Source organism: Lutjanus erythropterus, chromosome 12, assembly GCF_056507025.1.
Source record: "Lutjanus erythropterus isolate fLutEry1 chromosome 12, fLutEry1.hap2, whole genome shotgun sequence".
Classification (NCBI taxonomy): domain Eukaryota; kingdom Metazoa; phylum Chordata; class Actinopteri; order Lutjaniformes; family Lutjanidae; genus Lutjanus; species Lutjanus erythropterus.
Genome location: NC_139328.1, coordinates 16396443 through 16423678, shown reverse-complemented (window position 1 = coordinate 16423678; position 27236 = coordinate 16396443). Strand labels below are relative to the sequence as shown.

At 37.8% G+C, this 27236-nt stretch overlaps 3 protein-coding genes across 3 annotated transcripts; 2 read left to right on the top strand and 1 right to left on the bottom strand.

The window, feature by feature from the left end:
* Window positions 1–2928: 2928 nt before the first annotated feature.
* Window positions 2929–6508, top strand: c1ql3b (complement component 1, q subcomponent-like 3b). Its single transcript, XM_084731809.1, has 2 exons — window positions 2929–4406; window positions 5719–6508. The coding sequence occupies exons 1-2, from the start codon at window positions 3786–3788 to the stop codon at window positions 5896–5898; spliced, it is 801 nt and encodes a 266-aa protein (XP_084587935.1). The 5' UTR covers window positions 2929–3785; the 3' UTR covers window positions 5899–6508.
* Window positions 6509–9799: 3291 nt separating this feature from the next.
* Window positions 9800–16432, bottom strand: pter (phosphotriesterase related). The gene is made up of 5 exons (XM_084733133.1): window positions 16318–16432; window positions 14717–15174; window positions 14316–14581; window positions 10706–10846; window positions 9800–10271 (listed from the first exon to the last, which is right to left on the bottom strand). The coding sequence occupies exons 2-5, from the start codon at window positions 15146–15148 to the stop codon at window positions 10061–10063; spliced, it is 1050 nt and encodes a 349-aa protein (XP_084589259.1). The 5' UTR covers window positions 15149–15174; window positions 16318–16432; the 3' UTR covers window positions 9800–10060.
* A 7453-nt stretch (window positions 16433–23885) lies between these two features.
* On the top strand, window positions 23886–26055 carry LOC146317794 (uncharacterized). The gene is made up of 5 exons (XM_084732836.1): window positions 23886–24043; window positions 24235–24307; window positions 24403–24519; window positions 25517–25595; window positions 25767–26055. The coding sequence occupies exons 1-5, from the start codon at window positions 23937–23939 to the stop codon at window positions 25850–25852; spliced, it is 462 nt and encodes a 153-aa protein (XP_084588962.1). The 5' UTR covers window positions 23886–23936; the 3' UTR covers window positions 25853–26055.
* Window positions 26056–27236: the final 1181 nt, after the last annotated feature.

Here is a 27236-nt window from a genome sequence, read left to right as displayed (position 1 = left end):
TAAACAGTAAAATCGGGCTATTTGTGAATCATTTAGCTTATGGACTTACTAAATCCAATGCTAAAGTTAGTTTAGCCGTTTGTGTACCAGGCAGACAGGACGTAGTGGTTGTAGTGCTGTGCTTTGCCTCTCTTCGCCCGACCTCACAGTGAATACAAATGTCTTATCATGTGAAGACCCCTTAACACGACACAAATTTGTGGTTAAAAAGCAAGTATATCACACAACCTCGCAATGGCTGTGTTTCCATCTAATCATCCAGTGAATTGTAAGGGAACTATTGAAATGTTGCCAAAAAGGAAAAAAAAAAAAAAAAGTTGAAAATTGAAAACGATGAATTTTTATTTTGCGGTTTTATTACATTTATTATACATTTATTCTCTTCTGATTTTCTTTCAGATTTATTTGTTTAGTAGGGTTTACATGTGTACTGAATGTCCAAAGGTGATAGTTATTTTGAATCACTTTAAGGACAGGATAGACTCAGACAAAAAGTTAATTGCTGGGAACATATGAGCTGTGCTGTGCTCTCCTTAAAAAAATCTGGACCTCAGTAGTGAAAATGTTCTAATGTCCAAACAAAACACAATAGATCCAAGTCCACCTATGGTAATATTTGGGGTACCTTCAAGTATGGCTGGGTATCAATACCTGTACTCTTAAAGTTATACCAATACTAATGGAGTCCTTCATTTCAAAACTTTTTTCTGCTTCACTCGATACTCATCAAGTGAGTGGAAGCATTCCTGAATTGAACCTTTCACATTTTATGCATTTATTTATTTTTTTTATCAGACAAAGGCATGTCATGTAGCCATACTTTGAACATTTTTGTGGTATTTCAGCACGTTAAACTGCCAACAACATCAGATACACTGTGATCCACTTCACCACACACGGACTGTTTGGGTTGTAACTGTACAAAAAGTATTTTTTTTTTCTATATCTGGGTACAAAGTGTTGAAAACAGGTATATTTTAACTGGAGAAGTTTTAATAGCATTTGGTGCTGGATTATTACAGCTGATATCTTGAATACTGACACCCAGCCGTACTTTAACACCACAACTTAATATCAGTCGAACACTACATTCACATCATTGTTTGCTTGTAAGGCTGCTTGTCCTTCTTCTTTTATACGATGGATCACTGAGGCCAAGCTGTGTCCTTAAATTTAAAAACTACAATTTACTTTGAATGTATTACTTCAAAATACGGCATAATGCAAGTCTCTCTTCATTGAATTTATGGAGACGCTCTTATAACATGCAACTTGAAAACACCTTCACCTCTTACTGTCCTTAATGCCAACATTCTTGTTTTTGTCTTTCTTTTTTAGTTTGTACTTTGATTTTCTTTAATTCTCTGCAGTATGCGGCTCTATCTGTGTATTTTCGATCCAGAGTTATATGGTATTCCTATTTGTCACTGACAGGTATGAACAGACTGTATGTTATTGTGCAATTTTCTCTCTTTGCCACGGTCATCTGTACCACTTGTATTGTCTTTTTGAAATAATAATAATAGCAAAACTTGATGGGCAGGCGAGACCAGGAACAATGGAAATACTTTTTATATCTTCTTTCATAACTCACACACTACTTGAAGTCATCTTTTGATATAAGAAACATATATATATGCACTATCTTATAATACATTTGATATACCTTCAGCAATAAGGAAAAGACTGTTATATTAAATTTAAAGCAAAAAGTCATAGGACAATTGTAACACAGAAAATAAGTCATATCAACCTGCTGTATCTGAAATAGAAGCACACATAAAAGTAATCAGGTTACTGTTCTAGTTTTTAATAATGTTACTTAGATGTCAGGTTCTGTCTGTTTCGATTTTTGCAGAGGACTTGGCAGCCATTGTTGTGGTAACTCGATCTTAATTACTTGAATTGAGTTAAAAGTTTTAATATCATTTTAAATTTAGATTTTGTGAAATATGTTCATTTTCTAACAGTAGGGTGCGCCAGTACAAACAAGGGGTGCACATTAGGCCATGTGGCTCAGGGGGAAGTTGCAACACAGTGTTACAACTGCCCCAAATCTTGCAGCTATGATAAAAATGTTGTATGCTGGATGGCAACACTTATATTACCATTGTTCATGTTAAATGTTTAACCAGTAACCCACAGATAAAGATCGGTTCTTTGTTAAAAACGTACCTGAAGTGAAATGATCCTGCTCCTGCAACCCAGGCAGAGAGAGAATCTGACTGAGCATGTGCAGACTAAGTGTCATCACTCAGCTTGTTTCTGATTAAAGTGAGTGTGCTACAGTTGCCCCCAGTCTCCCCTACTAGAGAAACCACATGTGATCCATAGAGATGTTAAGAGGCAGCACAGGTTTGTAGCTCTAAATAAAACCTTAAATACATACATTTACATGTTGGATATAAACATCTGATAACTTTTAAACAATTTCCTCTGTAACAGAATAAGATCTTCAATGTCTGTTAAGCGATACAGTTCATTCTTTGTTGTGTATGTTTACAGCTCCTTTAACTACATCTTTCTAAAGAGTTTCACTCTTTTTGAGATTATGATTCCACAAACATATTGTTGCATTCGTGACTTCAATAGAATTTCATTTGGGCTGCAGTCAAAGCCTCCCTCTTCACCAACAAACAAACAAACATGCAAGGCTGTCTGTGTTTTTCCTTCCTCTTCATCTATCTCTCTACCTGGCAGTGAGGTGCCATCGAGGCAGAGTGACAGCCTCTGCATTCATGAGCACATCATCATCTGCCCTCCTCACCAGGAATTAGCCCTTCATCACTCAAACCTTTACAAAAGTTTTATCCAGAGAGGATATTTTGTTTTTAAATCTTGGAAATCAATATGTACTGTTTGGATCATTTAATAGATGATTGAAAATTCAGCTGTAAATTTAAAACTAATATGTACGTTCTGTTTTTTTTTTTTTTTAAATACAGCTGCTGATGGTGAATTCTTTATAATTAATTAAGTGATCTCAACCTATTTTCCTTCAGCATTCAGTCATTTCATCAGTATATTTGTTTGAAGTCATCCGTCACTGCCAGCTCCTAGTGACTCCCCCCTTCCTCTCAGTGGCTCTATAGATTTTCTCCAAATGATAAATTGGACACAGGGAGCCACTGAGGTGTGACCAGGTGCCAAAGGAGTATAGCTTTTTGTCTATAATGGGCCTAATTATGCTTCTTAAGACCTTTAGAGCTGGTTGGGTGAGTTCTGATAGGGCTTAGTGGGGTGTAACCTTACAGTCATCAATAGAAAAAGTAATACAGGCAGTGTTGAAATGATACAAACAAACGCGTAAAATAAAAAAGTCACGTTTCAAAGTTGCATCAGTGTTTTGTATGTTTTCCACTTTCTCTCTTTTGATTGAAGAAACGCATGGATTCTGTCCCATCCATCACCTCCACCCCTCCTCTCACTGTCCAAACACAGGAGCGCTTCATTTCGAGCCCATTCTCTCCTGTGGCACCGCGGTGGGCAGAAACTTGTGCTGCTGACTTAGTGCTGCAGATTGTGTAGTTTTTTTTTTCTCTCATAAGCTCTTTTGTTTTTTTGTTGTTTTGTTTTGTGGAAATGAATCAGTTGAGCGGACACCGCAACAGTGCGTAAAAGTTGTGGATGCTGACTTTTACGCATCAATCAAAGGACTATTTTGCATCCAAAAGTTGCAGTATAATAGAAGAGCAGGTGACATTCTTCCCTCTGCAGAATTATCGCCCACAAGCAGGCTGGAAGACCATCCACTCCGGAGAACACAGCGAGTCCGCAGAGCGCAGATGATCGCAACTGGTGTTTGTGGCGTCGCGCTGGTGCTGGTGCTGGTGGTTCTGATCCCGGTCATGGTGAACACCGCCGGGACCCCAGCCCGCTACGAGATGCTCGGATCCTGTCAGATGGTGTGCGACTCTCACGGGACCGCGGCCACGGCCACAGCCAAGGCGACCAACCCGATCAAAGACAACCGCCTGGTGCAGTCGCTCCCCACGTTCATCCAGGGTCCTCAAGGAGAACCGGGGCGCGTAGGAAGGATGGGTCCGAGGGGTCCGGGTGGAGAGCCCGGGCCACCTGGGCCTGCTGGCCCGCCCGGGGAGAGAGGGGTACCGGGCCCGCCGGGTCCACCGGGTCCCCCAGGAGCAAACGGGCCCACCGGTGCGATCAGCGCTGCCACTTACAACACCGTGCCAAAGATCGCGTTTTATGCAGGACTGAAGAAGCAGCATGAGGGATATGAAGTGCTGAAATTCGACGACGTGGTCACAAATCTTGGCAACCACTACGACCCCTCCACAGGGAAATTCACCTGCTCAATACCCGGAATTTACTTCTTTGTTTATCATGTGCTGATGCGAGGCGGAGATGGAACCAGCATGTGGGCTGATCTCTGCAAAAACAACCAGGTAGGACGCCTCAGCATAGAATTATGTAACAATTTTTTATTTAAAAAAATATATATTTGTTCATAACGCAGTCAAAAACAACAGCATTTTATGAACACGTCTTTACGTTTTACGCAGAGTTGTAAGGGTGTAGTGGGTCAACTGTAGTTTATCCGCCTTGTTTCATTGATTGATAGAGTTTACTTTGGGTTTACCCCTCTACGCTCCCGTTGTACCTAAAAAGGAGCTCCAATAATACGTTCCCGGGCATTTAAAAACAGAAAACTGTTCACATTAAAGCTGTTTGAGGTTGAAAATGAAAAGACATCATTTGATTTCACTTCACGCATTTTTACGCACAACTTTTACGCACAGTTGTACCAGTGCTCACAGTTAAGTTTCCTGAGGCATAAATTTAATAGAATAAAAAAAGGATTACAATAAACATATACAGGGTTGGGTAGTAAAGGACTATATACAATCAAGATTATGTAATGAGATTACAAAATACAATCAGCCCAGTTGAAAAAAATGTGTAATAAAAGTTTAGTTAATTGTCAAGGATTACTTAATTACATTTTTGATTACGTCTTTAAAATATGCAAGTTTTCAAAGTTATGGCACTTTTTTCAGGACTACCAAAATACCAATCCTATTTTAACTCATGAAAATAAAAAAGTTAAAAACAAACAAACAAACAAACATTTTATTTGTATCTAAAATGTTTTAGAGATGCTGAGAGAAAAAAAATAGTGGAACTCATTTTTTTTTTGTGTGTGGCTGCATTCATGTTTTGTATAAGTAGTAATATTTGCGTAAGTAATCAAATTAAATACTTTTTTTTTGTAATTTAATGGATTACGTTACTATTTAGAAAGAATACAATGTAATTTGTATTCAGTAACTGACTACATTTCAAAGTAATCTGACCGAACCTTGTATATATATGTACATGCTCTGTATCTATGTCTGATGTTTTTTTGTTTTTTTTTAACGGTAGAATCGGTTGGATTTGTCCGAGCTGTTCCTAAACGCACCACAAAGATACAAAGACATAAAATAGGGACGTTTTGGGTTGGTAAAGTGTCCAGAGCACAGCAAAATACTGAGAAAACAAAGAAATAGAGGCAGGGGGCTGCTTCTATTTGCTTACAGTGGGTCATAAGTTTGAATATATGAATCTAGATATCGTTTTAAAAGAAAATGTTTCATATTATACCCTTAAGTTTGAAATGAAAAAAAAAAAACCAAAACAGTTCTATGGAGCTGTCCGCGGTCCTGATTTCAAAATAAAAGACCCATTTCATCAGTGGATGTAACGCTTGTCTTCCAGGTGAGAGCCAGCGCCATCGCGCAGGACGCCGACCAGAACTACGACTACGCCAGCAACAGTGTCGTCCTCCACCTGGAGCCCGGGGACGAGATTTACATCAAACTGGACGGCGGGAAGGCGCACGGAGGCAACAACAACAAGTACAGCACCTTCTCCGGCTTCATGCTGTACGCTGACTGAGACACGGAGGAGAGGATCTGCTGAGTTTATCGCTTTGCTTCACTGCTCATGCTCGATTCAGTGTCAGTTGGATTATTAGAGACAGAGCTCACCATTCTCCATACTGCAGAAAAATGAGGAGGATGTCATGCGTAAAAAAAAACAGGACTGCACTTTGCAATGAAGAGCTTACAGTGTGATTACAGAGTAATAATGAATTTTAAGTGTACAGCACTGAATTGTACCCCTGTCAGATTGATTAGTGTCGCTACTGCACCCTGAATGAACCTAGCTTTACAAATTAAATTTGCTGATATGTCAAACCTACTGTAGCTGCTGTGGTTAACACATACTGAGTGAGTGTAGACTGGAAGTTCAGTGTACTGTCCTTTAGCACTCAATCATACATGCTAAAATTATACTCACATAATCACCACTCTCATCACTGTGTTGTTATTCCATGTGTGTGCATTATTTTTGATAAATATCTGATAGTTGTTGAGTGGAAATGTAAAATTGATGCATGATTGTAAAAAAAGAAAAATGCATTTCAACACTTTAAAGAGAAGATAAATGTGTAAAGGGCCATTCTGATTGAAGCACTGTCACAAAAATGATCACTGTAACTCAAGTTTCTTGTCTCAGTGTGACAGCTGGTTGGGGCAACAGGGTGGTCTGGTGGTTAGTCATCATGAAACTGGACACTGGCACTGTCACAAATGCATCAGTCTTCCTGCCGTTTGTTAAAGGGATAGTTTGGATTATTTGAAGTGGGTTTGTATGAGGTAATTATATATAGACAGTGTATTACCTACAGTAGATGGTGGTCAACGCAATGTATTGCTGTGGACAGAGTCAGCAACAAAGGTTTTTTTTTAGTCACCTAAAAAAGGTCAGCCCACAAATATCAGTATCAGTTTATGTGTATGCTATATTGAAAATATTTTCAGGGCTTTACTTTGCACCAGACAGCTTTTTCTGACAGGAAACCGCCATTATATAAGCCAAGTATCACTCTCTCTTGCTCAACCAAATTCCGTTGGTGAAATCTGTATTTTTACTTGACAGAATACAGGAGTTGAGGGTGTACGGCTATCTCGACATGTTAGTTTGTTTGTGCTGATGTGTGACTTTGGTTAATCCAAACTAACCCTTTAAAACACCAAAGTCACACAATAACACAAACAATATAAGACATAGAGACAGGAGTAGACCAGCAACTCCGATGTTCTGCGAGGTTAAATGACTGATTTTGTCTGTGGAGTTTGGTTGTTTTGGACAGGGGTCAACAAAAGGAATTTAAGCCACTCAGACAGCTAAAACAAAAATCAAATCAGTATCAGTTTAAGTGTATGCTATGTTTAGAATATTTTCACGGCTTTTGTCAGACAGCCTGTTCTGGGAAACCACTATTATATATACCAAATATTGCCCTTACTCGCTCAACCAGACTCCATTGGCGAAATCACTTATTTTACCTCATAGAACACAGGGAGTGCTGGTCTACCACTGACTTACTTACTTTGTTTATTTGTATTATTGTTTGATTTCAGTGAATTGGAAATTTCCATTTACATAACAGAAGTCACACAATAACACCACCAAGGTATGACACTGAGCCCACAGTAAACCAGCAACTCCTCTGTCCTGCAAGATGAAATTAATGATTTTACCAGTGGAGTTTGGTCAGTTTGGGGAGAGCAATATTTGACCCATATAACAACGGTTTCCTGTTGGAAAAGGCTGTCTGACAATGAAGCAAAGTGGTGAAAATATTCAAAATATAGTGTACACTTAAACAGATCTTGATTTTTTTTAAGGCTGAAGTACATTTTGCTGTTGACCCTGTCCACAGGCAGATATTTCTGATGGGAAAATATTGTTGTATAAGCTGTTTTATTGCTCTCTCCAAAGCCACCAGACTCCATTGGCAAAATCAGTCATTTTACCTTGCAGAACACATGAAGTGCTGGTTTACCGCTGCCTCAGTTGGTTAGTTTGTTTGTGCTATTGTGTGACATTGGCATTCAAAAGGTTTGTTCAGATTAACCAAAGTCACACTATAACAAATGAAACAAACACTTGAGGCAGCAGTGGGCCAGCAACTCTCATCTTCTGAAAGATAAAATGACCGCTGTATTTGGCTTATATAACAACGGTTTCCTGTTGGAAAAGGCTGTTTGACAGCAGGGTAACGTGGTGAAAATATTCTAAATATAGTATACACTGGAACTGATACTGATTTTTTTGTCTTCAGCAGACCTTTTATTAAGTGCCTAAAACATGTTGACCCTGTCTGCAGCTTGCCTGGGTCCAGGGCTTTGAATCTGCTGAGGATGTGGAAATGAAGCGTATCAAGTTCACTATTCAGTCTGATATCATTCTAGCCCACAGCAGTTCATGGCTTTGCTTCCTTGTTGGTTCTCCTCTCTGCTTCTTCAACAGGTGGTGTGTCGACCGCCATCTCTGGTAGATAACACACTGACTATCTTTGAGTACCTCATACAACCCCACATTTAATAATCCAAACTTTGCAGACTGTCAGTTAATGTGCAAAATACTATGATGCACAATTAAATGCTCTGGCTCATTTTGTAATCCTCTCAGAAGATGAATCAAAGTTATATACACAGTTGTTGGTGGTGCACAGTCAGCTGTGGCGATTGTGCCATTGATCATGCAGCGAAGTCACCCTGTGAGGCCACCTGTTCCCAGATGAGAGGAGAGCATGTCCTTCATCGTGGGCCTGCCAGCCAGTCAGCCTCCCATAGACACCCAGACACCCACTGAGGGGCAACAGGACAACTCATCTAACACAGCCGCAATGTGTCGAGAGCAGAGCAGCATACTGATTATTCTCGTCCCATGAAAACGTGTTTGCAGAAATGTCACTTACAGATACAAAAGAAAGCGACACTGACACTGAAAAATCAGTTAGCACCATTTTAGTGAGCACCATGAAAGAAAAGAAAATATTTCTCTTTACATTTCTGCAGACAAGAAAAAAAAAAGCTAATTTTGTGACATAAATGGGACCAAAACATGATTGCTTATGAGAGGCACTGTGATTCTGCATTCTGCTTTACATAATCTGCTTACAAAGCTAATGATGTATATCACAAATAATAACAAGAATAAAATCAAGTTTTAATTAATAAGGGCCTCTATTAAAACTCTTTCAGCTGGATGAAACAATACGCTATAATTATTTTGTAACATTTATTCATTGGTTTGAGTGTCCAAAAGTACGGCAGCGTGCTGCTGCCTCACCAGAAAGAGAAAAAAATGTATCATGTTTTAATGTGAAAAGTTTACTGTATGATAACTTAGTTATAACATGATAACTTATATTGTTATGCCACATTATAACAATATAACGCATTACATTAAAACTCAATTTCATATTGTATAAATTAAATAAATGATCAAGTTGTAACATGAAACTTTTCATGTAATGACAAGATAAAATCATATATGAATATAACTTGTTGATATTCATGTTATTACGATGTACAATGCATCACTTCAGTATGAGAATGATTTAATGTTAAATAAGATAAATAACATATCATTACACCAGAGAAGAGTTTATTGTTATAACGTGATAACAATGTTATAAGTAAGTTATAAAGTTACAAATTTAAAAGTTTATTGTTATAAAAAAATGTTTTTCATGTCATAACAAGATACAAGATATACACTGTGACAAACTTGTGACATGATATCATGAAACATTTCAAATTACAGCCAGATAAACTGTATATTATTATATATAATAAAAGTTTCTTGTTATCAACTTATAACAACATAAATTATCATGTTATGACTCTAAATTTTATAGTGTTATAGCAATAAATTATCATGTTATTACATGAACTTTTCACATTATAACAAGATAAACAGTATATTGTTATGAGAAGGAAAGTTTCTTTTTACAACATGATAAGTTTCCATGATGTAATAATGTGAGAACAGATTATCACAACTTGATGCTGATGCATTTTTCTTTTTCTGGTGTGGCAGCAAGACGCTGCTGTACAAACTCACATTTATAGATGAGTTTGGACTGTGATTATTGCAAAGATCTCTTAAAGTGCAGATTATAAAGTCTTGATTTGGTCATAATCTGAAGATAAAATAATCGCTACATCAAAAGCCTCCCTTGGGTCTCTTTTTATTTGCTTTATTTGAAGGTCAGCCAGCGTTTGGGGTTGTCGATGAGGATCTTGTCCACCTGGTGCTGCGAGATGCCCCTTATCAGCATCTTCGGCACAATGTTGTTCAGGATGTGGGAATAACCGTGGCCGCCGTACTTGGTGAGCCGGTTCTTGGTGTGGACGTCGTGTGCGATCACGATCTTGTCCTCGTAACCCTCCTTCACGAGGAACGCCAAGCTGAGCACCAAAAAAGAAACGTGAAAACTTAACACGGCTACCGATTTTAGTTAAAGAACATACTGTATTTGTCAACATGCACTCATGTGCTGTTAAACCTGTCTTTATATCTGAACATCACTCATTCATCACTCCTCTTGTTGACACGCACTCCTCCCTCCGGAGTTCAGTGTCTCTCTGTTCTGGAGGACACGCTCTTCTCTCCACGGGGAGTAAAACACAAAAGCACCATTCTGCTCTAAATAATATCCTCCTGAGGCATGAATATGAATGAAAATATTACGAGATTCGCTCAAAGAAGAAAGCAAAAAGGGATCTGATCTCAAAGTTGAACACTGAGGTGACATTAAAAAAAAGTGTGGATGATTTGTTCACACTCTGATCGCAAAAACGGCACAGACAAGACGAGCTTAACCCTGATCAGCGTTACTCACGCCTTCACTCTCTGGCAGTCACTGGGCATGTCAACAGCCATGTTGTACGGGTAGTTCAGCATCTCCGTTCCAAACAGATCGTACTCCAGGTAACTCCCCAGCTTCGCAAACTCAAGCAGTTCACCATTGTCAAAGAAAGTCCTGCAGGAAGTGACATAAAGTTATTGAAATGAAGGTAAATCACGCGATAATTTACACGCTGAAATTAAATATAACACAGTTAGTGAAACCTGACACTCTGGGAGCAAAACCTCAGCCCAGATCTGTACAACTATAAGCACCCTTCTCTACATTGGACACAGAAATAAGGTGAGTGTACCCGTCTTCAACAACAATGGAGGATGTGAACAAAGAATACGAGGACCAAATTCATCAGATGTGATTTTAGCGACATTGGTTGACCATGTTGTAAACTTCGGGCTTGACACCGAGAGAGGCTGGACAGAGGTCAGGCCAACCTCAACAGAAACGCTGCTGCATCAGTGATTTGGACACTGTGACGTGAGCACAGGTGAAAAAACAACTTTAGTCTAAAATCAGTACAATGTAACCCAGAGCCTGATTATAATTCATGCTTTCTTTTTTTTATGTCCGTACAAATGCTGTTGCTGTGTTTATATGCTATTTATAACATGGTCTGCTCTGATTTTCAGAGCAAAATGCAAAATTTGGATTGTATTGGCTGTTTCTACAATGTAGAGAGAGGCAGGACTGTTTTTTGTGTTGAGTTTGATCCATATGTTCATGTACTTTACCCTAATAATATCTAGAAAAAAATCTTTGAGATTGAATACATTAGAGTCTAACTGATTCAACCTAAAACAGATCATATGGAGCATGTGTGTGCCACATGGTGATCAAGTTGGGTTTTTACTAAATATTGTACAGTTTTGAATGAAGTATTTAATTTAGCAAAAGATCTGAGGTGTTCTGCTGCCTGTGTGTGTGTGTCATTGTGTGAATTGTGTGTAGTGTTTTGACAAAATAAGCCTCGTTTTCAAAACTGTGCTTAAGCAATTGTAACACAAACAAACAAACAAACTGTAAAAGTCATCCACTACTGATAAAAGTAGTCAACTAGTTTATAGTTTATAGATAAATCATATTTTTTTCATCCCAAAACAATCATCAAGTCTTGTCAAAAAAAAAGTCTCAAATACAACCACTAAAGGGTTAACAAATGTAGGTGGGACCAATCTGGGGACAGTTGTCCTCAGATGACTCTGAAAAGCTGTTACAGTTTTTTTTTTTCAATCGCTAACAAGCAACAGCCAATAATGAAGCCACCTTTTCAAAACGCTTCAGACAGTCTGGTGCCTTACAGGCCGAACAGCTAATCTTACCTCCGAAACTCACTCAAACCAGAAAACAATTCACACTTGTCTCAAAATTAGCTCGTTCGAGCAAAACAAAGATAACAATTCTCCCGCAGAGAGCAAACACTGTCACTCACACCACACTGGCCTAAAAGAAACACTGACAACAGGCAGCATTACACGAATAATGAACGTTTGTCTTTGAAGTCTGAAAGATTCACCACAGAAATCAGTATTTCATTAGAGAATAACCTTTATCAACTGTACTAAACTATATGTAATGACAATGAATCTAGATCACAGTAATTAGCCTAAATATCCTCTATTTCTATATCTGTCTAGATAGTAATTTATTTGTGACAAACAGAGATGAAACAAACAAGTACAATAATGTAATTATAAAAAAAATGTATCACTCATATTTTACAGTACTGTGTACTGTCCTTCTTCGTCTGTTTGATAACAAGACAACTACAAACACCACATCTGGGTTTTAAGATGAAATTGCAATCAGTTGTCTTTGGAATGATTATTATTTCATTTTATTGTAAATGTTCTATGATTATGTTTCGAAATAGTTTCTGCAGAAATGCACAACTTCTGCCATGATTCTGTTTTAAATGTGTTTTTTAAATACAGTGTTTTTAGCTGTTGAAAAATCTAATGTGCTGCAGATATACTGTTTTGGAGGCGGCAAAGTAAGTATGAGAAAAGAGTTCAAGGATTTTGGAAAATGTGGTCATCTAATGATTTTTTTTGTGAAAGCAGTTAAAAATGATTCACAGTTTGGTTCACATAGACTTCAGCCTCACTGACTGTGTAAACAGTTGAAGTGACTTAATTTTTGACCGATGCATGTTAGCAATAAAAAAAACCCAAAAAACTAACGGGTAAATTCCACCGGGCACATCTGTGTCATGTCACGTCTATTTTTGATGGATGTCACATCATTTAGCACAGGGCAGATTGAGCGGGCAGGAAGTCAAATAGAAAAAGTAGAGAGAATCCAGTTGATTTTCAAAATAAAAGTCCCCATGCAGACTCAGAATCATAAAAATGGACAGAAAAGAAACTATTTAACTATGTAGTGTCCATGGCAGAAGCATCGAGAGCAAAGAAAGAAGACCGAATCCACAAAATCTGAGCAAGTAATTCATAATCTGACGGGTGACTCACTGTGCTGCTGAAACACTTCTGAAACGCTGCTGCTGGGGGCTGCAGACGTGTGGAGGACAGATCAAAACTGTGGCACAGACATGACGTGCTCAGTGGAATCAAGCAGTAAAAGATGAGCCAGAATCTACAACAACACAACTGTCTTTTTGCAGAGATGGCTCTAAATAACATAAGTGTTGTTTATTTAACATGGCATTTAGGATTGGTAGGAGGAAGGAAAACACCAATACTGGAGAAACGCACACACGTTAAATCACTGAAAATGATCAATACCTAAAAGAAGACTGCCATGTCAAAACGCTGGTAAAATAAAGAATATTGTTTTTTGCATTGTGGCTATGAGTGTGCAACTACTTTCTACCACAACCAATTTGACATGGTGTAACGTAGGAAAAGACTGTCCAAGCAATAACCAAAGTTGTCTCCACCTTCAGTCGCCATGTTTCTTTCTGCCTCTTGCTCCGGCTGCATGTCTGCTGCTTTAGCACCCCACACAGCACAGTGCTGAAGTCACACATGACAACTATGACTTTTCAACACCTCCCCACAGCGCCCCCAGCTGCATATCTGCTGCTGCTACTTTTTTACTGCATCATGCTAAAACCACAGATGAAGGTTAGTTGTCAATGCACAGCGTTGGCTGCTGCTGAATATGGTTTTTATAGTCGACTAGTCTGAGAAACCCTGACTGAAAAAACAATATTTGGAACAAATATTGATTTTTAGTAAAAATAAAAATTTAGAATAACATTAACTCCAAAATAAGACGTCAGAGCCAGAGATCAAGCCTGACACAAATGTAATCAGCATGCATTGTGTGGCGATCAACTGTGCACATGCCTGGCTCAATCTCTACTGTGTGCCATCCAAGGAAATCTGCTGAATCGTCTTATGACCCCAACAGGAAGAGGACTGTCGGTCTTCAAGCGTGGGAGAAAGTGAAATGAGTGAATAATTATTTTGCACATATCTAATTAAAAGCCAAGGATAAAGTGTGAGGTTTATAGAAAAGGTCATCCTGATTTTAATTCTAACTAATAAAAAAAATGATATATGAAAGGCCGATTACAGTGTAAAATTTCCAAACCTTTTATTTCATTCAACTAGAGATCTCTCACCTGTCCAAGTGTGACATGACAGTTTTGCTGATGTCACCACCGGCCTCCTGAAGAATCCGGACAACTTCAGCCGGAGCGGCGGGGTTCCTCCCAGGGTGGATGATGACAGGGCAGCCGAGCTGGGTCTGAGCATGAGCCGTGGCTCTCAGCACCTTCGCCTCACTCTCTGTGATGGGCCAGCTGGTGCCGATCTCCCCGATCACGCCACAGCGGATGTCTGTGCCGTCGGCGCCATGAAGCACCTCGCTGACGATGATGTCAGTGAGCTGATGGGCAGGAAATGAGCATTTAGTTAGAGAAATGTTAGACATATTTTATGTTACTTGTGATTATTTGAAGTCATTTGAATCACTGATTAAATCTGAAACAAGTCAGATTTAGATTCTCAGACTGGTCCACACCTTCTCCACACTCATCTTCCTGGTGGCCTCGGTGTGGGTGCAGTCCACATAGTACCCTGCTCCCGCCACGATGTGGACCCCGGTGTCCTTGGCAAGCTGCTTGAGGGTGGGCAGGTCCCGGTCGATGCCCGTGGTCGTGTTCTCCACGATGGTGCCCCCGCCGGCCTTCCTGTAGGCCAGCAGCTCCTCCCGCACGGCGGCGGTCTCCTGCTGCAGCAGCAGGTTCTCGTGGCAGCTGTATGGGTTCTGTCTCAGCCAGTGCATGTGCCTCATGTGGAACGGGTCCTCCGCCACCGCCTCGTCGCCCAGAGGAGGAGGGAAGTAGCAGCACTCAAAGCTCATGGTCAGGTGCTCGTGGGTCATGGTGCGGCCCAGCTGGTCAGGATCCACTAGACCCAGGACGGTCTGGACCTTCCCACTCAACTCTGGCATGATTTGTGTTAAGGGTTTCCAAAAACCTGCAATGACATATTATTTTTAATTATTTATTATTATTATTATTATTATTATTATTAGTAGTAGTAGTAGTAGTAGTAGGGCTGGAGCTTGTCCACAGATAATCTCACACACTACTGGACACATCAGTATATATAATATTTTTGTTAACATTTATGGTTGGATGCTGAAGGACCCCCTGTGGTTGTGGTGATTCACAATTTTTGAAAAATGTCTACAAACTCATATTATTGACCGCTCTGTTTTTACGCAGACTGCTGACTCCTCACTGTAATTAACTGGCAAGTCATCAACAACTCCTTGGCCAGAGACGAGTCTTACATACTAGTCTGTTGCAGGACACATTTTTCCCCACACAGTTTCATTAAGGAGCTAATTTCTTTCTAGTAGAAAGAGTCGTGACATCTGGAAAAAGACACCACTGTTGAATTTTTCAAATGTATATATTTTTTTTTTTAGCACTTAGAGCATCTTCTTCTTCTACATCTATTGTATTGATGTGAAGCTGCCTGGTTTGTTGTAATGATCTGAATAAATTACTAAATGTTTTGAATAAAAAACTAAATGTTCTGAATAAGCAAAAATGTTTAAAGTGAGAAGTTGGTAAATCTCTGCTGGTTGCATCTGGGAGTTGTGGTGACATTGCAGTAGTTGACATTGCCACTCTACTGAGTGCACTCTTCAAGGTTATTTATAAACGAGACAAAAATCTGATCTGGTGAAGGTTTAGCAGGTCTGTGCAGCAGATGTTACAGGTCAGACAGGAGGGCGTGTTTGCTATAATAGCTTCAGACAACTCATTGACCAGTTTGAATGCAACAGCTCCTGCAGCGGAGGGACCTTTGGACTTCACAGACCCGAACTACATTAAAACTATCAGGGTCTGTTTAACCGTTCAGTTTGTTTCCTCCCTTCATAGCTACTTGCTCGGTTTGCAAAACGTTAGCAGCTGCTGCAACATGGTAGTCGGTAACTTACTAACAGGAACGTTTCGTGCAGAACTGAAACATTAGGAGCAACTCGTTTAAATAAGCCGAAAACAACGTGCAATAAACTCTGAGCTGCAGCACGAAGTGGTCGGAAACTTAAACCTCATCGACTTTAACCGTGAAACGTGTTTAAAGTGCAGAAAGACAGTTGCTGACCTTGTTTCAGCTTATTTCTGTGTCCACTTCCACCAACAGCCGAACTCAGACGGCGAGGTAAGATACCGGATAAGCTCAGCCAGTGCGGGACGTGTCAACTATCGCGAGAGATCACGAGACTACAGTTCTTCTGACATCATTGCATAGTCAAGATCTGACAATAAATCAAAGTTTATCATTGACACATAACAGTTATTTTTCAACATTTTTTTAAGAACTTATACATGTTTGTTTTTAATATTTATGTATATTTTTAATTAATTATTAATAGAATAATCTATCTGAACTACGAGTCTGGAACCTTACAGTTATTTTAATACATTACGTTTAATTCAATATAATAACAAATAAAATAAATAAATAAACACATGAATAAATAACACAATACAACTACAATAACTACTACTACTAAGAATCATAATAGTAATATAGAATACATTACCTTTCATACAAAAAATGCCACTCAGTGTTTTACAAGAGAAAATAAAATCAGAGACACATAACATAAAATGACACAAGCAATAAAAACAAGTTGGTAATGATAAAACAGTTTAAAAAGCTATATTTCTTTTTTAAAAAATTATATAAAATAAAAACAGAGCATACCAGTCTTTTAAAGTGTCAGACATAATGATTAATAAATGATTTATTCGTATGCTGTATAGATGAGTTATACAACATTGTCAATTCAATATTAGATGAATAAAATAATTAATAACATTTCTGACATTTTAATGAGCCAACAACAAATGCTACGGGTTTTTTTTTTATCTGTACCTGTAAGTTATAATTGTTGTTGTGACTTCTTCCATTACACCTCATGGTCTTCTCAATGTTTTAAATATATTTTGGTTTGCATCCTCATTTCACCATTCACACACATCCATCCATCCACACATTACTGACTACAGCTACAGCCCACATCTCACTTTATTTTTTGGGGTATTTTCAAACTCATTGAGCTGTTGACTACACTGTGTTGCCTTCCTCCAAGGGCTGTCCAGGATCTTCGGGATCCCTTAGGGAAATTTCTGTTTAGTGTTTTACTTGACAATTGGTGTTTTTCCTTAATGGTAAGTAGTCAGTATGGACAGTGGGGAGAATATACATTTTGTATGGTTTTATGCTTTCAGTGTTTTCTTTTTGTTTTCTCTTAAACACTGTTGGAGGGAGTTCCTCACACTCTGGTTGATAGTTTAGTTGTCCAGGTAGAGAGACCCAGTGTCTTGTCTACTATGCCTCGAAAATAGGCGTTAGCCTGGTATGTTTCAGAGCAGGCATCGTTTTTTGGGGGGTAACTTTCCCAGTAGGCCTAAGGAATGTGTTCTGGGTGACTGGACCTGTTTGTTGTTTTAGTTTATTATTTTTGTGCACTAGTGCGGTTAGAACAGTTGTCTTGGGGACACCTCCATGACTGTCTAGGTGGGTCGCCAGGACGCTGGTTGCTTAACCGATTCACTGGCCTCCGTGTTTAATCTTCCCACCACAACTTTCACATGAAATCTAGGGGTTGAGTTAGCTAGTTAGTTCCTTGGTTAGGTTGGTAGCTAGGGGAAAGCGTGCTCCATATTTGACTGCTTTGTGCTCACCGGGTTGAGAGTAGCTTGTCAGAAGTGAAGTTGCTCAGTTGCCTCCAGGCTGGCATAGCTGTTGCTACATAGCACGCTAGACTTTGACTTTTGACTTGATGATTTTGTCCAGTTCAGGGTACCAGCTACCAGTATTTATTGTGGACATGGCCTCTGTTGATGAGTTTTTGCAGGATCCCTCTGAGGTGTTATTAAAAGTTCTCAATAAGGAGAAATGATTAAAAGTTACAGAGCATTTTGATGCTAATCAATCACAAAAGGACAGCAATTTGTTTACTGTAAAGGCACGCCTATTGGAGCAGAAGGTTCTGCCTGATGTAGAAGAGTGCAGGACCAAGAAAATGCCTTTTGTAGCAGCTAGTTCTTCTGAACCAGTTCAACTAGTTTGGTGGTTTTGGAGCTGCTTGAACATTTGAGCAGCAGAGGGAACTGTTAATATTACAAACCTTGTTTACAATTTAGCCGAATAAAACAATTAATTAAAACCTCATAGACCAAAAAAAAAAAAAAAAAAAAAAAAAAAAACACAAAGAGAAACTTAATTAAAGTGGCAAGTAATAAAAGGCTCAATAAATTTTTAAGAAAAAATAAAAACATCAATAATAAAACAGGAAAACAGGAACACATGGAAGTAAAATATGATACAGGTGAAGAATTAAATTGCCCTATAGATAAAAAATGAGGAAAGCTTTAAATTGTTCTGCATGTTGCTCCACGCTGTAGGTGCACAATATGAAAAACTGTATTTTCCAAATTCAGTAAAAACAGCCGGCACCTGCAGTGTAATCCAATCACTTGACCGAGTTTGGTAAGAGCCCACATCAAAAGAAGGCATTGAACGGGTATAAGGAGATAAAAGACCAGTAAGAGCTTTATAAATAAATAAAATCCAGTGTCTTTCATGCCTTACAGAGAGAGAGGACCTCCCAGCCTTAGCGTACAAGCGTGCATAATATGGGCCCTTCGACTCTGTGGGGACAAATCCAATATGCTGTTGCTGTTAACTGCGCGTGTGTGCTGTAAATCCTGTTGAGACCCAGGTGAATTTATTTATGTGCTGTTGGCTGCAAGTCCGCGCCCAGGGGTCCATTGTCTCATAATCTGCCTATAGTCTGCAACACTTTTCAGAGGGTCAGAGGGCAAAAGGTCTCATGCTGGAGGTAGATAAACATCAGCTACACTCTGGTAACCCTAAATCTGTTGTTATTAATGCCTTTGGTCGACACAACCTTAGTAATGCTCATTTTTAAAGCACGTTGTTAGAACTAATAAACCCTGTCTGATGGGAGACTTCAGGCCTGTAGGCACAAATCAAACCTTATTACACAAATTCAGTTACAAGCAAATAGCATATTATGTAGGATGAAATCATAATTTCGGAGAACGTGTGAAGATGATACAGATCTTGAGTGACAGACTGTGACTCTTTCTGTGCTCTTCGCTCAGCAGATGGTCTCAACAGCAGCATTTGTCACCATCGCACTGACCATCCCTGCAAACGGCCGAGAAAATGACCATCCGCATACTGCGTTGCCTCTGACATCGATTTGTCAGCGAGATGACTACAGACCATCAGCTGTGATTTAAATCAAACATATTCATGTTCAGTTTTCATGTTCAAGGCTGCAGAAATATTCTTTGTCTCTACTGACTGAGGAGAGGAAGTTCATGGCCACATGGGTTTTATTTGTGTCTTATGTCAAAATTCAAGATTCTTCTGATGACTTTAAGAGATCTGCATGGTCAGGAATGTGCCTACGTTAGACATCTACTGTGATCACACAGTTTGTCACCAGCAGGTCTCTGTGGTCCTCTGATCCAGTTCTGATGGCTGTTCCTCACTTCAGACTTACAACCAAAGTTGAGGGTCCTGAACACCATGAAGACATCCTCAGTAAGAACCATCAGTTTAGACTTGTTTTTGTTTTATTCCCTTTTACATATCTCTTTTCCAGTATTGGGGAGTATATTTATGTTAACTTGTATTTCTATTTTTGTCATCAATGTCGTTTTGTTGTGGATTTTGTCCGGTGGCATAGTGAGTGACAAATAAATAAAAAGTTTATAAGTAAAAGTAAAAAAGGAACACTAATACATAAACAAAATCAAACAACACTACTGATAATAAGCTGAAAGACTAAATCAATACAGTCAGCCATTGTGACAGCAACGAATGGAAGAAAAAACAAACAAGGTAAAACAAGGATGCAAAATGATAAAAAAAAAAAAAAGTTCTTATGGTAAATGAGCTTTTGGAGTCATAATCCCAGAGTCACCGTCCCACTGCAGGGCTCCTCATTAGTGACAGAAGAAGATTGTCGCTCTCATTCATCTATATGGCTGACATGTTTCAGACGGACACGACCACGGGGAGATTCTGCAGGAGAAGGATGACTACAACCACCTCCCCCATGTGGACAGACCTCCTGAGACACCCAGCTCAGACATTTACAAGAATTTGAGTCTGATGCATAATTTGTACACTATAAAACATTCTTATTATTTATTGCCAGGTTTGTTTTCCAGGCCTGTTGTGAGAGCCACCAGATTTGATCTGGAAGTGTATTGCACTGTCAGGCCCTAAAGTCACCAATGAGAGCTCATTTTAAATGCTATATTTTCTTTGTTCCTTTCTGCATTCACGTTTTAATATTCTTCTGTAATTTGCATCTTCATGAAGGCAGATCATTTTTGCATCCCATAGAGACAGTCTGGATTCAGAGGCCTGTCAGGATTGCAAGGTTCGGTCGAGTGTTGTGGTCTGGTGCCCTCTGCAGACAGAGAGGAGGCACATATTTTACAGTCTGATGTGGATTTTTCAAATGACCAGTGATAGAAAAAGTACTCAGATCCTTTACTTTACTAAGTCAATGTACTGTGAAAAAAACACAAGTAAGAGGAAATATTTAAAAAATGAACAATTTAAACAAAGGAAATATAAAACCAAAAATAGAAATACTATTAACAGGAGAAACATAAACATAGGAACAATACTGTTGGGTAGATTAATCGACATTAATTCATTATATCATATAAGATCATCATATGTTTGTTGTGTTGCTTCCTGTCAGAAGCTGCTTGTTATTATTCACTAACATTTTTGAAGGATTTAATTTTACTACTACTACTGCAAATATACTACTACAACAACTACTACTACTACTATTACTACTATTACTACTACTACTACTACTACTACTACTACTACTAATAATAATAATAATAATAATAATAATAATAATAATAATAATAATAATAATAATAATAGCATTGTGACACTGCATTTTCCAGCTAACTCAAGAAGGTTTTAAAATATTATTTTGATTATTATTTTAATATTATTTATTTAACTTAAGACAGCAATGTTAACAATGTTACTCTTCATCCTTCAGTTTATCACAAACATTCAAAATCAATATCTGGAGATTTTAATGGGACAGGAAAGTTGAAAGCTGAAAAAAATGTCATTTGAAAAGCAATCAGTTACTAAAATTGTAAAGAAGCAATACTCACGTTAAGTGCAAGTACCTCTATTTTGTACTTGAGTAAATTTACTTTATTATATTCCACCACTGCAAATGACACTTTGTAGCCCACAGTTGTGCTTAAAAGCAGAAATATAGTAGAAACGTTTGCCTGAGGGGTATTGTGGTGCTTTCAGTGAGTTTAAATGACATGAATGAGAATAAAAGCCAGTTGTTGACTGTGATGTTCTGTTCATTGTTTCTGGTCTTCTATCAAATTGTCACACTGGTTAGGCCGTGCAGAGCCTCAAGCATTTGTGAAACAATAGGCATGTTTGTTTCAAGAAATAACAGTGAGATAATCAGTTATGAGAACAATGAAACCACGATGAATTGCAAACCTCAACCATACGGTAATGAGACGTAATATATAGTAAACAAGGACACATGTTTCCAGGGATGACATTCCAGATTAATAGAGTTAGCATGTGGGATAATTTATAGTAATTCTATTGTAACCTCCTGTTTTATCTCAATGTAGAAAAAAAAACAAAAATTCAATTTAATCAGGAAAAAACACAACTAAAACTACATCTCAAAAAGACAAAGATGCAATTAAACAAAAAAGAAACAACAGATGAGCCTGTCAATCAAAAACTATCAGCCAAGTTTTGTAGCATTTCGTTAAAGATGATGAAAATTAACTGACACAATTAACATATAGGCCTATACTTCATGTCCAAAAGTATGTGGACACCTGAGCATCACCCTCATATGTGATTAAGATTTCACTTCATTCCAAAAAACATCAGCATTAATATGCCTTTCTAAATTTGGGACCTGGGCCTGTATTACAGAAACCTTCTCATTGAAGATCCTATATTAATTGTTTTGTTGCCATGGTAATTAGGGTTAGGACCTGACTAGGGGGAAAATAAGCCTTTACAGATGAATTGTTCCTTGTTAAAGCTTCTATCATGGATTAAGAGAGTAAACATGTACTAAAGAAGCATCCTAAGTTTCTAAAATATTAAATCACTTCTCCTAACTTAGGATAACTGTCCTAATTTTCACTTTTCCGTCTGTAGTAGTAGCTAACTTACTAGCTAGTTCTCGTCATAGCACATGTTTATAAATATAAACTGGATCCAAATAAAGTGTGACATAATTGTACAATTACAGCATCCCTTCTGGACCCCCATTATACTGTTTGTATTATTTTTAATATGCCATATATTTTGAGCTATGCTTCTCCAACCGGCAAAGAGGCTCTGAGGAAATGACTTGACACATACTCCTGTTTATTTGTGTAAAAGTTTGTTAAACCATAGTACACATATTGGGTTATTTACAGACCTCACTTTGTGTAAAGACCAGGAGAATTTTCATGGTGTAACAGAAAAGAGTTTCCACAGTTAAGCACACCCTTCACAGAATACACAAAATTATTACAGTTTCCCATAATTGGACCTGAGGGGCTTAACCCAAACCATAAAAACAGCCCCAGACCAAAAGTATGAGGACGAGGTGTCCATGGTTTTGGCCCTCTGGTGTATTTCTGCTAAAGTTTAAGAGGCTTAATTGCAAATCCTTGTCGTAGTTGATGCAAAACAGTCCAAGCTACATTATGTACATCTGAGGCTGTACTTTTTAAGCACAGGGAAGTTAAAGTTCTGCAGAATAAAATTATGCTGTGGGGATTACATTAAGGCCTTGTTTAAGACATTAATTTCTTGAAAATAGTAAATAAAAGGTCTATAATAGCCAGCAGCTGCTGTGTACAGAACTGACTGAAGGAACATTAATATTACTATATATTATTATACAAGTTCTAACTCATATTCATATTATTATGAAAGATCCTACTGTATTATAGTATTAATGGGGGATAATTAGTATACTTGATATTTAAATCTGCAGTCAAAACAGACTAGAGCTGAAATATATAAAATATATTAAGAAATTAGTAAGTTATTACTAATTTGAACAATAATTTTGGTAATCTATTTTATTGTAGTAGTATTTTTTAAGCAAAAGTACCCAGAATCATCTCAAATATTAACAAATGCAGTTTTATTCTTCTCTTGTGGTCATAAACTGAATGTTCTTGGGTTTGGATTGTTATATTAGTTTTTAAAAAATTAAAAAATATGAAAAAAAAAACATTTGATGGGCATTTGTTTCTGACATTTTACAGATCAAACAATCAATTGACAGTTCAAGATTATAATCACCCTATTATTAATAATAAAAATAAATATTGAGTGCAGCTCTAAAACAGAGAAACGTACAGTGTCTTGTTTTATGTGGGTCAGCACAGCATTGTTTTGCAGTAGTAGTGCATTGAAGAGAGGCCTCTGCTGAATGTTGAATCCAGCCTCGCTGCTGTGAAAGACGCCATGTCCAGTCCATGCGAAACGTCATGCAAATCACTTTTCTACGGCTCCACATGACCTGCCAATGGTCTTCAAGTTGCTCCTTTTCATGCAGTGTCCTATATAGATCCAAACAGCAGAAAAATCCCCACAGACCTGTGAGAACTCTGGAACAGGAAACATACTTCATCATGGCTGCGAGGGCTTTGGCTGTGGCCTGCGTTCTCGTTTTAGGAGTGTGCATCATTACGAGTGGAAAACCCTTGGACACAACACACGCCTACTGCAGGATTGTCTGGTATGACTTCAGTGATTTCTGATCGACTATTAGTTAGTTTTAGTTCCTCTAGCCGGCCAGTACAGTGTGAATGTAGAGGGGATATACTGTAAGATTCAATGAAAAAAACAAGCTGAAAAAGTATATATAAATGCAGATTGGTAGGTTTGATAGCTAAATAAACTGATGTATTTGACTCTTTCTGTTCCCAGGTTGGTTGGAGTGCCGTGTAATCAGGTTTACATGGCCATCGTGACTCAGATTAAAGCCATGGGCTCATACAAGGTGAGAAACTGGAGGAGAAATTCAGAGAAATTCATTTATTTTGGTGGTTGGAATGTAACTGTAGTTAATAATGATCTTTTTTTTTGTGGTTGCAGCTCGGTCCAGTGGGTCCAGGCCTTATTCAGGCCAACCACACTTCTGCAGTCGGTCAGATCGAGGCTGTTAACTTTACCATGATCCCCACATCGATGTCCCTGGGCTGCCATATAGAGGTGAGACACATACCTACATCCAATACTGTAGATATATTAAATATTAAATTACACGAAAATATTACTAAAAATGTAGTGTTTTGATAGACTTTTTGATGGTCATATAAGAAAGAAGGGTCACACTTTATTTTACAGTACACTAAGATGTAACAAGTCATATTTTGTGTTTATTATGTAGTATTAGACCCTTTATTAGACCATTATTAGACTTTCTGAGAGAGTAATTAAGGACATATTACAAAAGAACTGTTCTGTAAACTGAGGTGTATTATTTTCAAGAGTTAGACCCTATTAGACTATTTAGTCTACAGTACATTTGTTAGACTTTATAGTTTACATGACAGTTTTGTTGTAATGTTTCCCAAGTTACACTAATAAGAGTCAAGAAAGGGGCCTAATATTGTCTAATAAAGAACATATTATATAGAATTGAATAGAGAATAGAGCTTATTAGTCTATTGTTAGGTGTATGGTGTTTAATTGGGCTTATTTTAGGTCTTTTAGACTTATATTTTCAGTTTTGGTCTAACTTGATACAAAGCCTGTCCCAATATGTGACTGAAAGAAGTTTAAGAAGAGCACATATTGCTTGACATTTTTCTGGAAAACAACAAAATTTGCATTTATGAATGAAAAATCTTGCCAGCATAATAATCAGGTGATATGAAAAAGTATGTCTTCTTTTTTGAGGTATATAATGAAACCAAACACCACAGTTTCCTGTTACAATGTAAAATCTTTAAAGATATGATCAATTATAAATCTACAGAGGTCTTTCTTCGTGTGAGAACAATGCAAAAATAGGTGTAAAACTGTTTCTGAATATACAACACACAAAGAACATTTTGTGTTTGTGTCTTTAAATTTCTGGATATAATGATTGGAGGGGTAAAAGCAAAATGCTGTTTACAGAACAAACAAAGGGTCATTTAAAGAGGTCTATTTAAATAAACTTATTACAAAATGTAACATGAACATATTTTTGGTTGCTGTTCAGGGTACGTCCGTGTCTGAATTCTGGTTCAGCCTGTTTGATAACGGCACCAATTACTGTAACCTCCACAATGTAATTCAAGGTAGGTTGACTTTTATTTTGAAATTCATTAGATTTCATTTCATGTTTATGTATTTTTGTATTTTCTTATCAGAGTCTTAATCCAGTCCCAATTCTAAAACGTGTAAACTGAAAACCATCCCTGTCCAAGAAGGACTGTTAATTGTTGTCTTTCTGTTTCCTGTGTGGACAGGAAGTGGACTCACCAAAGCTCCGGGCTTTGTAGAGTTCACAAACGAGTGGCTCTGCCTTGGATTTGGACTCTCCGCCTGCAAATGATCGTGAAGTCTGAAATGGAATAATGGAAATGCTTTATTTTTTCATGGTTAATTGTCAGATAGACAGATGAAGAGAACTGATTTACAAAGTAAAAGTTATGTTTGTGTTTTTGTTACGGCACAGAAATGTTCCATTCTGTTCTGAATTAATGCCATTATTTCTGTTTTAAATTGATCAGTTTGCTTGTGAGAGACATTGAATATAACAGACTCAAAAAAAAAGAAAAAAAAGATTTGCAATTTGACTTTAACACCAATGACTCGTGACTTCACTTTGACTTGATCCTTTTGACTCGAAAATACTTGAAACCTTCCCCCAAACAATAAACAAAGTATGTTATCTAAAAAGTGTGTCACGGATCAATTAATTTAACTTCAATGCTGCTCATTCTCAGCAAGTTGACGCTTAGTCCCCAGATCCAGTTTGTTTGAACCAATCCGACAGCATCCAATCAGGTTGCAGAAGAGAACCGTGAAGAACTGATGTTATGTTACTGAGCCTCAGTTAAAAGTAAAGTAAAGTCATTCTGTTTGTGTACAAAAAGTGTTCAACAAAAAACATCATTACAACATACAGAATAGAAAATTACAGATGAAGATGCAACGGATTCTGACTGTTGCATGAAGAAAGGTAAGGAGCACATTGTGACTTGTTTAGGATTTGAGATTTGTCTTTCCAGCCTTGACTTGGGACTCAAGTGCAAAGACTTGAGACGTACTTGTGACTTGCAAAACAATGACTTGGTCCCACCTATAATGATATGAGCACGTGGACGACTCAACTATCTCCATACAAGGGAATGAACATAATCAATAAAGACGTAATGGTTACTGTAATATCTGCTCATCAAGGACGTGACTCACACATCTGCTATAATTTAAATTTAAAGCGTGTTGACCCTTAATCTGTAAAACACACAGACAGGAAACATTAGTGTTTGATTAAATGTTGGACTTTGAACATGATATCATTCTTGTCGCCAGAGCTGCCAACATTTATTTCTTCTCGTCACACACATTTTATTATACAAAACACCTTTAAAGTTTATGGTATATGGTATAAAAATGAATGTTTCATGAATGGGGTTTGAAGTTATTTGTCCAGACAATAGACAGATACTGTATCACAACATGGATTTAATACAGATTACATTTTAAACATACTTCTTTAAAGTAAAAATTAACAAATATTATATCTATCTAAAAGTCTCTAGTAATTATATTTGCATATCAGGTCACAGTTAAGAAACTTGTAGAAGTTGTTTATACTGTTTATATACTGTTTATATGCACTCTCTTAATTTATTTTATTTATTTCTTCTTTTTTTTTTTTTTGTTAACTTTTACTTTAAGTTAACCAGGATGTCGCACTGAGACTGAAAATC